This window comes from Ctenopharyngodon idella, chromosome 22 (assembly GCF_019924925.1).
Source record: "Ctenopharyngodon idella isolate HZGC_01 chromosome 22, HZGC01, whole genome shotgun sequence".
Classification (NCBI taxonomy): Eukaryota; Metazoa; Chordata; class Actinopteri; order Cypriniformes; family Xenocyprididae; genus Ctenopharyngodon; species Ctenopharyngodon idella.
Window position 1 is genome coordinate 22,899,236 of NC_067241.1, and position 17,405 is coordinate 22,916,640.

The window sequence follows — 17,405 nt, forward strand, 5'->3', positions numbered from 1 at the left end:
ACATCAGAGGTTGTGAAAGCTGAGAGGGGAGGAAACACTGCGACGACGCAAGGAGGGATCCCAGCATCTCACTTCGATGGGTGTTCAGCTCTGAGCTGGGGTAAATCCTCTGAATGTAGGCACTTGATATCTCCACATCTATTTCTAAGCCTGTACTCCTCCTCCAGTCTGCAGTCATGAACTACCTGCGCCGGCGTCTGTCGGACAGCACCTTTATCTCCAACCTGCCTAATGGCTACATGTCAGACCTGCAAAAACCAGATCCTCCTCAACCTCCACCCCCTGGACCAGCCCCAGGACCAGCTCCGGCGTCCCCAGGCCAGGAGAGAAAACCCATCCAGCCCCAGCCATCAGGGACGGGCTTCTTCAGCTCCATCACCAATGTGGTGAAGCAGACAGCCGCCTCGGCAGGGCTGGTCGAGCAAACGCCTGTGCCCGCATCGTCCAAAAGACACAAGATCCTGCTGGTCATCGATGAAGCCCAGCAGGACTGGTAAGAGCAATGGTCTTCACTTAAGCTCCTTGATAACCTTTGTTTGGCTTCTCCTTGCATCCTTACTTATTGAACCATATATGTAGTGCTGAGCGTAATCATTATTTTGACTGGTGGAGAATATAGTAAATGCACATGCTTCATTGCTGCTATTGACTGGGAAAAGGCAAACGCCATCACTGCATAAATTTCAGGTCTCTGATTTACATGCCTAAAGTGTGTTTGATTCTATTATCAAACAAATAACAAATTATGTGATTGGCTAGAAAATAATTGTGAAATTAACGAAGCAGGAAATATCTGGAGCATTTTCAGAGTTTATAAAAATTTGGTAGACTCCACAAATTGATGACACTCATGCTTACATATTATTTCATATCTGATTTATCCACAATTTCCCTGTCATTTCTTCAAAAGATTAATGTCTGAATGAATTCATGATACTTATCATTTAAATCTGTATTTGTATGCATGCAGAGGAAATGGTAAGATATTGTTCAGTCGGACAGAGAAAGCTCAGCTGTTGATTTGTGTGGTATAGGATGATGATTTTTATGATATAGTATGTGTCACATACATACCACATATCATATTTTCATGCTTGGTGTAAATAATCACATGACCAGAGTTGTTTAATTCCTGTCTGTGTCAAAGCTCAAAAAAAAAAAAAAAAAAAAAAAAAAAAAACATGCAATAACCTATAATACATGTCATGTTTAAAGGGTTTGTCATTAATATATTTATAATATGGATCTTGCTCATTTAAATCATGCATTCATGTAAATGGTCACAAGTGGGAAAAGCCTTTTTTTATATATATAGGTTTTTAGTTATTAAGGTCACTAATTAATTCCCAATTATAGTTCCTTGTTATTACATTAAGTGAAACAAAGTCTTTGCTTCTCCTTTTTTCTTTCTTTCTTTTTTTTAATATCATGTTATTATGTTTGTAGATTTCTGTTGGGGCTTTATTAAACAGCTGAGTTCTTTTCAGAGATTGAATGAAATACGTGTGCTTACTTGGGAATAATTTGAGATGAAATGGGTCACTAATACTCAAAATGCCCATTGGTTTACTTGCGTTGCTCTAAACATCAATAACCCTGGCCTGAAAGCTCAGGACTGACGGATGTCTGTTGTTTTATACTCGGCACGGTGACGATTAGACTACAATTTTAACCCATTTATGTCAAGACCATAATACAATGATATCTTCAATATAATTGAATAAGGTTCATTGTGTCCTTTTTTTACTCAAAAAATTTACTTTCACTGTTGTTAGTATCACTTTAACCATCCTTGTTCATATTACTTAAAAACTCATGTAACTACATGAACCTAATTTAACTGAGTTGTTTCTACACTCAAAAAAATGAATAGTTGGATTTACCTAAAAAGTAAACCCAGTTTCAAGTGGGTTCCACGCAAATACATTAAGTAATGTGTACAAATATAGCTATTTGTACAAAGTACTCAATATAGTTGCGTGAAACATCTTGACACTGCTTTAAATTTTTTTGAGTGTGTCTGCTTAATGTTCTTATTGTCTTTTAGTACAATACTTTTATCTTTAAGAGCTGCTTGCTTGTTTAGAACATCCTCTCAACAGATGAAGACACACACAGTGTAGTATTCCAGTCTATTATAGGAACTAATATTCTGGAACTGTCAACAGCCAAGGGAAATACAATCACTTCTCATATACTGTCCAATATCTTCTAACATTTTTATGGCTCTTTTAGTGCTTTAATGCTTTTAGTGCTCTTTTAAGGTCTCCAGTGAGGGTTTGTTTTCTGGAGCAGTGTGTTCTTGTAAGAAATTAAATTAAAGAAATTAAAACTGGTTGTAATTTATTTGTCTTGGGTTTCTTGGCTCATAGTTTACCCTTACACAGGTGCTATAAGTGAACATATTGTATTTGACATGACATCTCATAGCCTTTTACTGTAATATGTTACAATAATTAGATTAAAAATTAAAATGCTTTCTTTTGTACTGGGATATGACCCAAACCTTTCAGCTCAGACATTTAGGAATTAATAATTATATCTACAGTACAGTACACTAGCTCTATGAAACTGTGATGTTGTTAGCTAGTATATAACTATACTAATGCTTTTACTCAACTACACCAGCATACCTTTTACAACACATAAATAGCATTTTTTGACTTCAGATGAAGTACTTACGTTTTTAGTTTAAAGGTGGATCAGTAGTGAACATCTGTCTTCTGTGTTTCAAAGCAAAAGTGACAGAGAAACGCTCCGCTGATATTTTAGTCTGGCTCTGCCTCAGTATCCGTCAGCAAAGGAGAACCAGTCCCTGCAGCAGGGTTGATTTCATTGACCAATATTTTTTGTCATATTTTTTGTCGACGTCATTTTTTCAATGAAAACAAGATGATAACTAAATAAAAAACAGTTAGTGATGACAAAATCTGTAACGGAAATCTATTGACCTTTTCGTCAATGAATAAGTATGAGATGAAAATATTAGGGAGGAGAAGAGATTTGAGATTTGGGAAGAGATTCAGTCACAATGAATCTTAATGGTTAGATGCGCACATTTGAATGGTAACGAACTGATCTACCCGGAGGATTAATAGCATACATTTGCTGCATGTCTTATAAAACGTTTAAAAATGTCAACATCTGTGAGAAAGAGAAAAACAAACATGGATTACATTTCACATTTGATGTCAAAGAAACGTATCAATTTCTGGGAAAACTCAAAGAAATGTACAACAGGTACAATCCAGGGCTTACAATAAGGACTGCAAGATGTTGACAGTTGAAGGAATTGACAAAAAGTTTATCATGCATTTGCACATGTTTTGCACATTTAAACAACAAAGCAATTTTAGAAGAAGCGAAAGAAATCTCAATTCAGATGGTTTTCATTGAGCAGCAGCGCACACTGAAAGCCTATCTGACAGCGTGCCAGTGCTGAATTGAGTTCTCTTTTGCGTCCTGTCGCACTTGAAAGGACAAATACACACAAAAATTATATCAAACTGCCCGTTCTGGCAAATATTCATTTAAACAGCTAGCTATGTCTTAAGTGAAAGTAAACAGTTGTGAGGAAATCAGATGTGCATCATTAGATCCATGCTTTAGTTCTTAAAGTTCTTAAAGTGACAGTAGCCTAAACCTGCTGCTATCTGAGTCATTAAAGGATTACTTCACTTTAAAATGAAAATTAGCCCAAGCTTTACTAACCCTCCAGCCATCCTAGGTGTATATGGCTTTCTTCTTTCTGATGAACACAATCGGAGTTATATTAATAAATATTCTGACGCATAATGAGTTTAAAGCTGAAGAAAGTGCATCCATCCATCATAAACGTACTCCACACAGCTCCAGGGGGTTAATATTCAACTTATTCATATTCAACTTATAAAGAAAGTGTAACGCCTCTCACAGTTCAAAATGCTTACATTACGTCCTGCGCTTTCCATATTAAACTTAAGAAAAAAGCTTAATTTTCTTCGTAAGTTGAATACGGAAAGCGGTCTGCCGGAAGCTAGATATTTTACTACATAACTTGTTAAATATGGATATTTTTCTTACACAAACGCATCACTTCACTTCAGAAGGCCTTTATTGACCCCCCGGAGCCGTGTGGAGTACGTTTATGATGGATGGATGCACTTTCTTGAGCTTCATACTCGTTGGTCCCATTCACTGCCATTATAAAGCTCTGATGCGTCAGGATATTTATTAATATTTGTCTGATTGTGTTCATTAGAAAGAAGAAAGTCATATACACCTAGGATGGCTTGAGGGTGAGTAAAGCTTGGGGTAGTTTTCATTTGAAAGTGAACTAATCCTTTAATGTTAATTTAAAACAAAACATAAAGAGAAAGTCACTCACAGCTCTTAAATAACTTTACTAGATTTAATAAGGGTTTATACAAGGAAGACTATGTTATCTTAAATTTGGTTACGTTACTCGATTTCTAGAGGTAGTATTTCTTACCTGAATACTACTGTTAGATCACCTGACAAACTTAAAGCACTGTTTACTTCATTTGTATCTTTGTTCTGTTGTATCCTTATTTTTGTTTCTTATTTTTTACTGACTGTTAGATTTTTCAACTAAATCTATTGAAGGTTTAGTCGACTAAAATAGATTAAAACAATTCAGATAACTAAAATATGACTACAACTAAATGACATTCAAGTCTAAAACTAAAACAACATTTGCTGTCAGAATGAGCAGTGCTCTGCAATTAGTGCACTTCATGACTCTATTGCTGAAGTGTGTAATTACTATAACGAGAAGCTGAACCTCCACTGCTCTGAATTACAGCTCTTCCTGTGACTGAGATGACAGCAGCTCAGCGACCTACATCCAGCTTGGCTGCAATGTTGGCTCTTTAAAACAGCTAAACTGACCTATTTTATACATATATATATACATATATATGACATATATTTCAACATATGTAAGAATTTATTTTATTTTATTGTCATTTTTTATTTTGAAAATAAATGACATTAATCATTTAGATTGTGTGTGTGCTCATCCTTAAGTTGAAGTGAACAAGGCAACTTAATCGAGGAATTCCTGGAATATCACAGGTGGAATATTTCAGGTAAAAATATAGCAAAAATGTTGGTCACCATGGTAACTAGCCTGCTGCACAATATGCTATCATCTTCATGCCAACATGCCGGGCAAAAATACCACCTTCACATACTCCGCTATAGTGCTCTGAGTCTGTACTCAACACTTTAACTGCATGTGCTTTCTATGAGTCACTTTTATATTTTGTGTTGACCAATGATTGATTTATGATAACATGAATTACTCAATTTATTATGCAGCCAGTCCTGCTTCAATTACAGAAAAGTGAAAAGCTGCATGCATTGTGTACAAACAATCAAAGCCTGATAGAGTATATATCTGACACAGTTACATATTCTTACATATTAGTGATGGATAGATATAATGAGTTCACAGAAAATGAAGTACATAATTTTAAGCCAAGTTTATTTTTCTTATTTGCTTTTGAAATACTAAATTAACCCCTATGAATTTCTGTATGATACTATTTATTTTAAAAACCCCTGACCATCTCAGTTTTACGGAGCCTCGTAATTTGTAGAACGGATTAGTAAATTGTGCACACGAATTAGTAAATCGAGGGAACGAATTAGTAAGTCGTGCGCACGATTTCATGTTTTTCTTGCATGTCGTGTGCGGGGCTCCGTACAGTTTAGATGCTGAACAGAATAATCAAATCAGACACAATGGAAAATGTATAAGTGTTTAAGTGTATATTTTAGAATTTTTTTTTTTTTTCTTTTCTACAGGACCAAACTCTTTAGAGGGAAAAAACTGAATGGAGATTATGATATTAAAGTTGAACAGGTGAGTTTATAAAAGACAATTCAAATCTAAGTATTCTTGTTTATTCCTTCAGTTAGTGACTAACTGATTGGTTTCTTCTGTTTTTCAGGCTGAGTTCAGTGACATCAGTGTTGTGGCTCATGCTAAAGGATCATGTAACGTGGCTGTGCAGGTTCTGCAGAATGAAAACAAGGTTGTCAGGTAAACTTGCGTTTAAAAATCACCTCAAGCTATTCATATTGTACTGCAAAAACTGAGTTAAAGTGCAAAAACTATTGTATAGTATCTAAAAACAATCGTTTCTGCAATCTGTTGTGCTATTGTGTGTACAATCACAGCCATCAACATTTCTTAACCTTTAATCAGTATGAAAGCTGGATGAACTCGCTCAGAGAGAGCTGATCTGATGTGTCACACATGAAAGCTGGATCATTATCCTGGGATGTAATAAAGGAGCATTATAATAAAAGCCCATTCATAATGATTTGAGTGGCTTGTCACCAAGATAATGATTATGTGTAATTACACCAATGGCCCATGAATTCACATAAATTCATAGAGTCTTCAGAAGCATATCCAAAACTCTGTCTAAAATTACTATGAGACATAATATCTAATGTATGTAATTAAAATATGAAAATGACCTGTGTTAGACGCATGTGCTGCGAACCACACAGACTACTGAATGAGTAAGGAATGGCTCAGTTACGTCCAGTCTATAATATCTCACAGAAGTGTGCGGTGATCAAATGTCCTGAATAGAAAAACTCCTTAACGCTGCCATTCCTCTGGTGGAGTGAGCTTGAAGTTGTAACACATTACATTTGCATTTATCACCCAGTGAGAGAGCCGCTTACGAGATATATGTGTGACTTTATAAACGTCAGCCCAAGAGATGAAGAGCTGATTACTTTTCTGTAGTAATTTTATCTTCTGCACATACATGCAAAGCATGCACTAGACATAAGCAATGCAGCCTGCTCCTCCTCCGATGAGGAAAAAGGCGGTGGAAAAATGTCCCTGCTGTATCACTGACTTTAAGAACAAAAAGCCAGATTGGATTTAAAGGGATAGTTCACCCAAAAATGAAAATTATCCCATGATTTACTCACCCTCAAGCCATCCTAGGTATATATGACTATCTTCTTTCAGACAAACACAATCTATATCGATATATTTAAAAATATCCTGGCTCTTTCAAGCTTTATAATGGTAGTGAATGGGGGCCTGTTTTGAAGCCCAAAATAAATGCATTCATCCATCATAAAAGTAATCCATGCAGCTCCAGGGGGCCTTCTGAAGTGAAGCAATGGGTTTTTGTAAGAAAAATATCCATATTTAAAACTTTATAAAGTAAAATAACTAGCTTCCGGCAGATGGCCTATGCATACTGCGCAATTCGACTTGCGCCACAAGAGTAACTCGTGACGTGATGTATGACGCAGGATGTAGGAGTATTGTAAGCTTAGACGCCTCTCACGGTTCAAACTAATAGGGCTGGGCAACAAACTCAAGCTCCTCTTCTCTTATATCGAAATTCTCCAACATTTTTCTTTAAAATTCTCATTTTAGACTTCTAATTTCTACTTCTAACACCATGACTGGTGTTTTGTTTTGCTCTATCCTCTGAGCTTCCGCGTTCGTCATTGCGTCATGCGTCGGGTCAGAGGTCAAGCTGGATGTAGGGCTTCAAAACAGGCCTCCCGTTCACACCCATTATAAAGCTTGGTAGAGGCAGGATATTTTTTAATATAACTCTGATTGCGTTCATCTGAAAGGAGATATACACCTAGGATGACTTGAGCGTGAGGAAATCATGGGATAATTTTTTGGTGAACTATCCCTAAGCATGACTTTTAAACCATCCAACACAAACTACATACAAGAAGAATGTACAAAGCATGTAATTCACTCAGTCACTTTGCCGTAATGCAGGGGTGTCCAGTCCTGCTCCTGGAGGGTCAGTGTCCGGCAGAGATCAGCTCCAACCCCAATTAAACACACCTGAACCAGCTAATCAAGCTCTTACTCAGCATGCTAGAAACTTCCAGGCAGTTGTGTTGAGGCAAGTTGGAGCTAAACTCTGCAGGACAGAGGACCGTTCGGACACCCTGCCGTAATGCAAGCAAGCAGTAACGCTGTCTTCAGAAAAAGATGCTTTAAGTCAGTGCTCTCTAATGGTTCAATATGGGGCTGTAAGAGTACTTGTAGAGCCACCAATAAATCTCAAGACAGGGCCAGTGATTCAGAGACAGGATGTAGCTGACGCGTTACCTCCACAAACTGACATATCAAAGGGGGCCTATTGATCCCAAATCCAGCCCGTGGCTCTACCTTCATCCAATATTTCCTACAGGAAGCATAAAATCAGGCACAGAGCGAAATGATTTGTCTCTGTACACACCATCATTCAAATGCTCTCCACTTATGATGGTACAGGGAGTGCGTAGAGGCTGTCCTCGGACTCTGAGTAGTATCAGTAACATTAGGGGGAAACATCCTAAACATCTCCATCTCTGTGCAACAGAACGGGAGAGGGCTGGTCATACAGAAGTTGAATTTGCCACAATTTCCCTAACCAATATGGCCTGTCTGTATCTCTGCTACACCCGGTGCTTAATTTAAGCCGGATCCTGTACCGAAAAATGTCAGATTTTGAATTTTTGCGTTTCGGCATTTGTTTTTAAAGGGGTGGTTGATTATGATCTCACTTTTATAACTTTAGTTAGTATGTAATGTTGCTGTTTGCAAAGTTACAACACTCAAAGTTCAATGCAAAGGGAGATATATTCTTTTAAAGAATTCTCTAAGGACTACAACAAACAGGCTGGTAGGGACTACAACAAGCTTCTTCCAGGGTTGGTGACATCACTAACCCTAAAATTTACATAAACCCCACCCCTGGGAACACACAACAAAAGGGGAGAGGCCATGTTGGGCTGTTTTAGAGCAGAGGAAGAGTCGTTGTAGTGGAGTTTTGTTGCCATGCCATCATTTTACGCCGGACTGCTTCACAAACGAGGGTCAATTCAACGCTGGATTTGCACAAAAGATTAACATGACGGCACATGCTAGTCGATGAGTTGAATCAACTCCACAGCAACTACATAAATTTATCCACTAACCATTCAGAAACATCCAGTTGCATTCTAAAAGTTGTAACTTCTTCCTGAGTCTCTCCATCAGTGTCTGACTCCGGTTTGAAGTGCCCTTTGCGGTCGCGTCGCATTTCCATTTCTCCCCTCCGGAACGCAATTTCTACTGAGGGAGAACAATCTCCCTCCCTCCCCCTCATCAATATCAATATCACTGATCAACTGAGTGATATTTGGTCTCAATGTTGCTATATAGTACATGATCCATTTGTTCTTTGTATCAGAAGTAGTGTGAGCTCATCAGTTTGTCTCGTCTTGGAATTCGTCTTGTTGCGTTGCATTGTGCTGCACCGCATGCACTATAGACACCATTACTGATTATAATGGGCTGGTTCTATTTGCTTTTGTCATGTCGCAATGCTGCTCCACACTATTAGTCTCTGCGCCAGACTGTGAAACTGTCGACCACCCCATTGCCTGTTTATATAGGCTACAACTGTTGTCTTTTAGACCAAACCCCTCAAACCATTCTGCTGTTGAACACTCTCCAGACCATAAGTGATGCATTCATTACTACCTTCTTTAGAGTGATAGGATCTAATGAGGTCCCTTCTCTTGGAAAAGTAATGTAGAGCTTTCACACACTCCTCTGAGATAATCACTCTGCGGCTGAGCCAGTGCCTAAAGCGCAAGCTCTGATTCGCTGTCCAGTGCTGATATTATCTCATTCTCAACAGCCCTAGGGAAATGACAGCTACTGTTGAAGCCATCAACACCAGTAACCTCAGACTGAGAGGGGCTGATCGCAATGACTCGATACGCTGAACTCTGAGAGGGATGGAGCTGTAAACCCTTGGTACTGCTCTCTGTCCCCCTGTGGTGAACCGATCTTAGCCATATGTAGCCTGCCTCTTTTTCTCACCCAGGGGATTGGCAGGGAGGTGATTGGCTTCAGCCGTGGCATAGGACGGTTTTCCCTTACCTTGAGCCATTTAGACTGTGACATTGTACTGGGATGTGTAGTTCACGTGAGCAGGTTGATAAGGGCTAGCTCCCATTCCCCATATCTTGAATATCCAGCCATACAAAAAACCATTAACAGGCACACGGTGGGAATATGGTTTGTCCCAATGCCTTTTCATCTCCACAATATATACGCCAGGACTGCTGGAGTGAATTGTCTAACCAGTATGAGGCATGATGGCAGCCACTCACCATCACAGAGATCCATTTCTACCACTTGGCCCACCTGTTGAGAGGGCTAGACAATGGAAAGATTTGCGGCAGACTTCCGTGAGGTCTATTTTGATAGCAGGGGAAGATCTCCACTCTGGTTGCTAGGTGGATGAGATGACTTCTTCATCATCATCAAGAAGTCAGGAGGACAGTTGCTCATCTTCATCCTCCACTCCCGTAATACCTGTGAGCAGGGCTTGACATAAACACCCGCCAACCTGCCAACCATGGGTGTATTTCAGCAGTGGCATGTAATGCAGTCACTCCTACTAGCCACTTTGGCAGGTTGAATTTATATAATATATACATTTTTTAATTGTAGTCTTTTAAAAAGGCATCTGAAATAATAAACTAAATACAAAATACAAAAATATCAATTTTTCGAAACATATCGATACTGAAATATCTGAAACACTTCTAATATTCATTTTCTACAGAATAGATACATAGCTTTAGATACCAGCTCCGCTTTCTCTCTTTCTCATCTCTCCGACAGTGAGTCGACACACAAACCCGCCTCGTTTCATTTGCTCCGGATGAATATTGTTGGTGTTACAGGGCTTGAATTTCACTGTAGGATTGCAGATTTTGTTCTCACACCCAAAGCATGCGCACATAAAGCCGCCTCTCAGTACTAAATTGAGTTCTTTTTTGCTGCTTATTGTGCTTTAACAGTCAAATACACACAAAATAATGTCAAACTGCCAGTCTTGGTGAGTATTCATGTAAACAAGTCAGTTATGTTTTAAGTGAACGTAAACAGTTGAGAAAGAAAACGCATGTGTAACAGTATAATGGATCTGTGCGTCAGGTCTTAAAGTGACAGCAGCCTTATAAACCTGCTGCCAAATTATGAGATAATATTAAAAATATCTATATGACAGTTTTTCCCCATGGTATCAATGTCAAAATTGAGGCCAGTGAAAATGCTGAGTGGCTAGTAACTTTGGAAAACCACTTGCCACAGTGTCTGGTGAGCAAAAAAAAAAAAAAAAAGAATGTCAAGCCCTGTCTGTGAGGGTATCTCCCCCCAGTTAGGAGACACATGGTCCAGCTTCTGTGGCTGCTCAGCTGCCTCCTCTGTGTGCTGAGGGGAGAAGCACGGGTCCTTGTTTCCCACTACCACAACCATGAGTCACCTTTCATGGGTCTTAGTAGGGAAAATAGAACAAATAATACTGGATAGTTTTCTCTCTGCAAATAACTCTTATTTTTTCTGTTTTTGATTCAAATCGAATCGTATCTGACAATAAGGATGCTTATTCATAAGAATGGAAAAACTAGCCTTGCTGTTTTCCACTCTTGCAAAAAGACACACCCAGCCAAATGCAAAACAGGATTTACAGCACCAGCTGTTACAGGACCAGCTCAGTCTGTTAAACGGTAAATCCAGTAATGCGTTGTGAGTGCAGCTTCCAAAATCTTCACGGGGATGAATGTGAGAATAGTGCAGCAGAGACTATCGCTGGAATAATTGATCTGAACGGATGTTAGAAGGAGAATCATTGTGACATATTATAGATGTGAAACGTATAGCAACATGTACAACTACATTGCAAAGATGGCTCAGAAAAATGAAGTTGCTTGTGTGTTTGTGTACTGTATGCCCCTACAGGTCATTTAAGCCCGACTTTGTCCTGATCCGACAACATGCTTTCAGCATGACAGAGAACGAGGACTTCCGTAACTTAATCATCGGACTGCAGTACGCCGGTATTCCCAGCATCAACTCACTGGAGTCCATCTACAACCTCTGTGACAAACCCTGGGCTGTAAGTTTGAGGACGTTCAGTCTGACATGGCATATGATAGAAATCTGCTCCAACCTCATCTCTCTAAACTTATCTGCAGTTTGCATGTCTGATCAGCACTTACAAGAAACTCGGACCGGAGAAATTTCCATTAATTGAACAGACATTCTATCCCAACTATAAAGAAATGGTAAGAGATAGTTTCATTAACAGTTTTTTTTTCAGTGATGTGATAAAATAATAATTAAATGAATAAATAATCTGTTTGTGCGAAAACAAACCAGGTGACCATGCCGGCATTTCCTGTTGTGGTGAAAATCGGGCACGCTCACTCTGGAGTGGGGAAGGTAACATTTAAGCTTAAACAAGGACTGTAAAAGAAGAGCTGCGTGTTCATGTAGTTAAACATCTAACCTAATTGTGCGTGTTGTTAAGGTGAAAGTGGATAACCACACAAAGTTTCAGGACATAGCTAGTGTGGTGGCCATTACACAGACATACAGCACATGTGAACCTTTCATCGAACCCAAATATGACATCAGGATTCAGAAAATTGGAAATGATTACAAAGCTTACATGTGAGTACAGATGCTATTCTGTAGAGTTTCTGAACACATCTCAGATTTAGCTAAATGCTGTTCTTGACAGATGAAGAATGCTCCTCGTTTCATAGGAGGACGTCAGTCTCAGGTAACTGGAAGTCCAACGTTGGCACTGCCATGGTGGAACAGGTGGCTATGACAGACAGGTAACACAAACAACAATGACAAGCGTTAAACATCTGCTACAGGTAAGCAAATATGCTTCAAACATGACTAAGCATGTTGCTCTGTTTTGCAGGTATAAGCTATGGGTAGACACCTGCTGCGAAATATTTGGAGGCCTTGAAATTTGTGCTGTAAAAGCTATTCATGGAAAAGATGGAAAAGATTACATTACTGAGGTATGTGTCCTTAAAACAGAGTTGTATACTAGTTGTGTAGATGTGACTTATAAAGACATTGTGGAGTGTTTATGCAGGTTTATATCTTTGTACACAGCAAAATCCCCAGAGTTAAATCAACTCTGCTCAGGGTACATATGGTCCATCTCTAAATAGTGTTAAAGTAACTCTGAAGCAGAGTTAAAGTTAATGAGATAATAAAGCGATTAATTAGGTGATGATGGAGCATTAGTGATGAACACCTGCTGTTAACAAGCAGAATCACTGAAGAAAAGAGAAACAGAGCCACAGCCTTAGATGAATTCAACTGAAGATAAAAGACATTAAATCTCTCAAGATCTAATTAAACAGCTCCACAAACAGCATTACCAGCTTCACTTAAGTGTAATAAGTGAAGCTGGTAATGCTGTTTGTGGAATCTTTTCAGTTGATTTCATCTAAGGCTGATTTCATTCAACTGTGTTTTACTCTTCATGTAATATTACTAATACCTGTGTTTTTTCATTAGGTAATGGGTTCGTCTATGCCTTTAGTGGGGGACCATCAGGCTGAAGACCAGCAGCTAATCGCAGACATGGTCATTGCCAAAATGAATCATGTTATGGCACAAAATCACAAAAGACCAACTGCTATTCAACCAAAACAGGTGCATGATGTAACAACACACTGCAAAGAAAAAACTAAACAAAGCTGACTTACAAAAAAAGCAACTTTTCATACTCCTTTTTCCCCCTAATTAACTCAACTAATCACGTCAATCAATTATGCTCTCTGAAACAGGGGAGACTCGAGAGAAGCCAGGTTATTCCGGTATATTTTTCTCTTGATATTAAAAACCGGGTAGATTTACCAATATAACAGGTGTATGATGTATATTACGATGTTATGATGAACTATATGCCTTTCTCCACCGACATTCTGAGTTGTTCAAAGCATTTGTAAGGATAATGATTATTAGAAGGCAGCTGTCTGACTCTGACATGGCGAACGGGAACATGGTTTGTGTAACATTAGCAACACATTTTTAGCTGTTTGATAACGTAGTCAAGCAAAAGGCCAATCATATTAATTACCGTTATGTGTTTGACGTTGTAAAGACTGATACTTGAAATATCATTCTGATACATGGGACGAGCATGTATAACTCACTCTTCCTCTTCTTCTGAATAAGTTTCTGGTTCAAACATATATGGCTGAATTAAACCAATATTTCCACTTGCCATTGTGCAGCGTTTACTACAATAAAGTTGACAGAGTGGATCAGGTATTCTGAGCTGCTGTGAGTGAGTGGAGGCGAGGCTAATTGGCTAATTTGCATATTCATGAGTCTGCATATACGAAATGAAGCAAGGGTGTTGAGTTACATTCAAGCTATTTTAAGGCATGAATAAATGTTTTTACAGAGAAAAAAAAAGTTTGAATATGCCATTTTGGTGATCAAAGATGAGTTTGATCACCAAAATTCAGCCTAAGCAACTAAATGTTTCTGTTGGGTTGAAGAACCAAATGCAGTTTTATTGGGGCAATCCAGAATCGTAATCCATATACCAGGCTAAAGGTCAAACACACAGGTCAAACAATCCAAATGAGCAACTGGGCAGAAAACACAGGCAAAAGGGCAATCTAGAAAACAGGCAGATAATTGAAAAAAAAACAAGACACAGGAAACCAGGATAACACACAGAAATGCAGTGTAACATACAAGACTTCGCAATGAATAACAGAAAACACAGGGCTGATGTAGGCAGGGTTAACACCGATAATGAGGCACAGGTGGATGTAATCAGGCATAATGAGTCTGGGCAATGGGTTATGGGAAATGCAGTCCATGGTGAGATAACAAAGACAGAAGGAGTGCCCTCTGGTGGCTATCATAGGCACTCTGGTTGGCTGGCGTGACAGTTTAGCGTTTAGCTATTTTTTTTTTTTTTCCCTACTGAGGAAAATATATTACCTCAATAGTCCAATATATTAAATCTAAAATTTCCAATGAGATGCACATTTACCTCAACACAAATCTTTAACACGGTGATAACTGATGATAAATATTAATTAAGTAGTAATTTGAGCTCTGAACTGTATGATAGCTAACATCTGTTTAGAGTATTCTTGTTCCGTATACATAAAATAATAAATGGACTCCAACTAAAACAAAATATATGTTCAAGCTACTTCTTTACATTTGCTAGGAGAACATTTTGCAAGTTGAATGTTTTATATAGTGCAGAACATAAAGTACAAGCACATCAGCAGCTCGGATGCTAAAATCACAATCTCTGTTACGAATGTCACATGTGTGAGCAGATATGTTTGTTTCTTTGTTTCAGATGACTGTTGAAAAGGACGCTTTGGTTGACGTTAAGAACGGCCCACCACAGAAAGCTCCTCCACAGGGGTGTTTGCAGTACATTCTTGACTGTAATGGTGTTGCTGTGGGACCAAAATTAGTGCAAGCAAACTAACATAACCATGAGGACTCGACCCAGTTAAACTTCTGACAAGATGTGTTCGAACATTCAGACAGTGGCCCAAGGTGCAAGTGAACAAATAATCAGTAAGAAAAGTCTTAGTGTGGGCCTGGTTTGTATTTCAGTCTGTACTGTGTAACTCTCACTGTTGTGCGCTTGTGATGGTTGCTTTTGTTTCTATGTGAAGCGGTTTTCTCTTCAGGGTTGTTGTGTGTGGTGATACAGCAGATTGTGCCTAGTGTTCAGTGCCACTCTTTCAACTGTACTTTATATATATATATATTTTCTTGTCTTATGTCTGTTATGTTTCAGTAAATTGCGTACAAAGGGTGTGTGTGTGTGTGTGTGTGTGTGTGTGTGAAAGAATGGAGACTATAAAACGTAAATGAATACTTTAAATGCATGATCAAATCTGTGTGCCATTGTGTGTTAAACAGTGAGGTGTGTATTTTTTGTTTCTTTTGTGATCACTGTTGAAATAATATATATATATATATATCATTTTTGCACTTCTAGTATTGTAAATGTGTTATAAAATATAAAAAATGTATTTGCTATATTGAAAGCTATATTACTGGACATCAGTCATTTTTGGGTTGCAAAAATGTGGAGAATTCTTTTCTTGTTAACAATATTATTGCAGAATTGCAAATTAAATAAGCAGCAATAAAAATAAAACTCTGAACAACCACTGAACACTCTTACATTTTTAATGTCTATTCGTTTCATATGAGATACATTACACCAAAGTGAAAAAGTGCCAAAGGGCATTGCTTATTATGCAAAACTCTGGCAGGTTTTGTCACATTTTCATTCATGGCACCTAGCTGGCATAACAGCAGCCTCTAGCATCAGTCACTAATGCACCAGTCTCCAAGTTTCTCGGCCATGGAGGTCGTCCAAAGCCCTGTCATCCTCTCTAGTTCTGTCCAGCTCCTCGGCTCCTCCCCTTCAGCTGGCTCCATCTGCCCATGGCTCTGCCTCTAGCTTCAGGATCCTCAGCTCAGCCTATGTGCTCGAATTCCCCATCTTCACCTCGGGCCGCTGAGCCCATGTCTCCACTGCCTGTCGACCCATCGGCTCCACACTCCATCGGACTCCCTCGCACACATCGGCACATCCATAATACTTCTGTTGAACGCTCCCCCTGCCCCATTTCCTGTTCCTCATTCATTATGTGCCACCACCGGGGAGAGCCAACATAACAAACAATCTCCAATTTCAAATAACATCTACACATAAAACACACGAAGGAATAATACAAGCAAATGAATATCATATCAATGATATAAATATTTCAAAGTCCATTCTGAATTAAATAAAATAATTCAAAATTAAATAAAACATAAAAGGTGCTGTATGTCGTTTTTTTAATGTACTGAAGCATAAATATACCATAATATGTTTGCAGATATTTAGGAAACATGCTAAGTAATTTCTCTGAAAACCAGTGCTACAGCTAGTTATTCTAACTGTGCATTCTGTGTCGGAATGTCTGTTTTTGTTTTGGTCTGTGTGACTCCGCCCACTGCCAATTTACCCAATAGTATTTCAACACCCCGGGTTGCCAGTTGGCGGAAAACAGCATATCGCAGCCATGGAAGCCAGCAAACGAACTGGGTCAGAGATCACAAATTTTACTCACCTAAAATAAAGTTGTTTTTTAAATAAAGTTTGAGGAAGCTTGGTGGTGGTGACGTTGATCCGCGACCATGGTGTGCTGTAGTCTGTTTATAGCCTACTGTTAGCTTTTTATATCTGACGACTTCATTTAGGCTTCAAAATGTATAAATGTCGTGTTAACTTGTAAAGATTATCTTGATAGACAAAACATGTAAGTGTCATAACCCTTTGTTAAACACAGAGCTTATTTTTTGCGATTTTCCAAAAGTCTATGGGAAAAATGCATAGGCTTTCGATCGAGGGAACCCGTGCGCCGCTAACTTCTGGGTTGGCCTACAAAAACACATCATCTCTGAGGTACTCTATTGTCTTGATTCCAGCTGCTGTGTTCCACCCTAATATTTTGTCACAAGTGTTGAGGAAAATACTGTAGTTCTATTT

General features: G+C 38.7%; 1 protein-coding gene across 1 annotated transcript; it reads left to right on the forward strand.

Moving 5' to 3' along the window:
* The first annotated feature begins 19 nt into the window (after window positions 1-19).
* On the forward strand, window positions 20-16,037 carry syn2a (synapsin IIa). The gene is made up of 11 exons (XM_051879599.1): window positions 20-493; window positions 5,812-5,869; window positions 5,958-6,049; window positions 11,795-11,951; window positions 12,031-12,120; window positions 12,215-12,277; window positions 12,366-12,508; window positions 12,604-12,678; window positions 12,771-12,873; window positions 13,382-13,519; window positions 15,201-16,037. The coding sequence occupies exons 1-11, from the start codon at window positions 177-179 to the stop codon at window positions 15,333-15,335; spliced, it is 1,371 nt and encodes a 456-aa protein (XP_051735559.1). The 5' UTR covers window positions 20-176; the 3' UTR covers window positions 15,336-16,037.
* The last annotated feature ends 1,368 nt before the right edge of the window (window positions 16,038-17,405 follow it).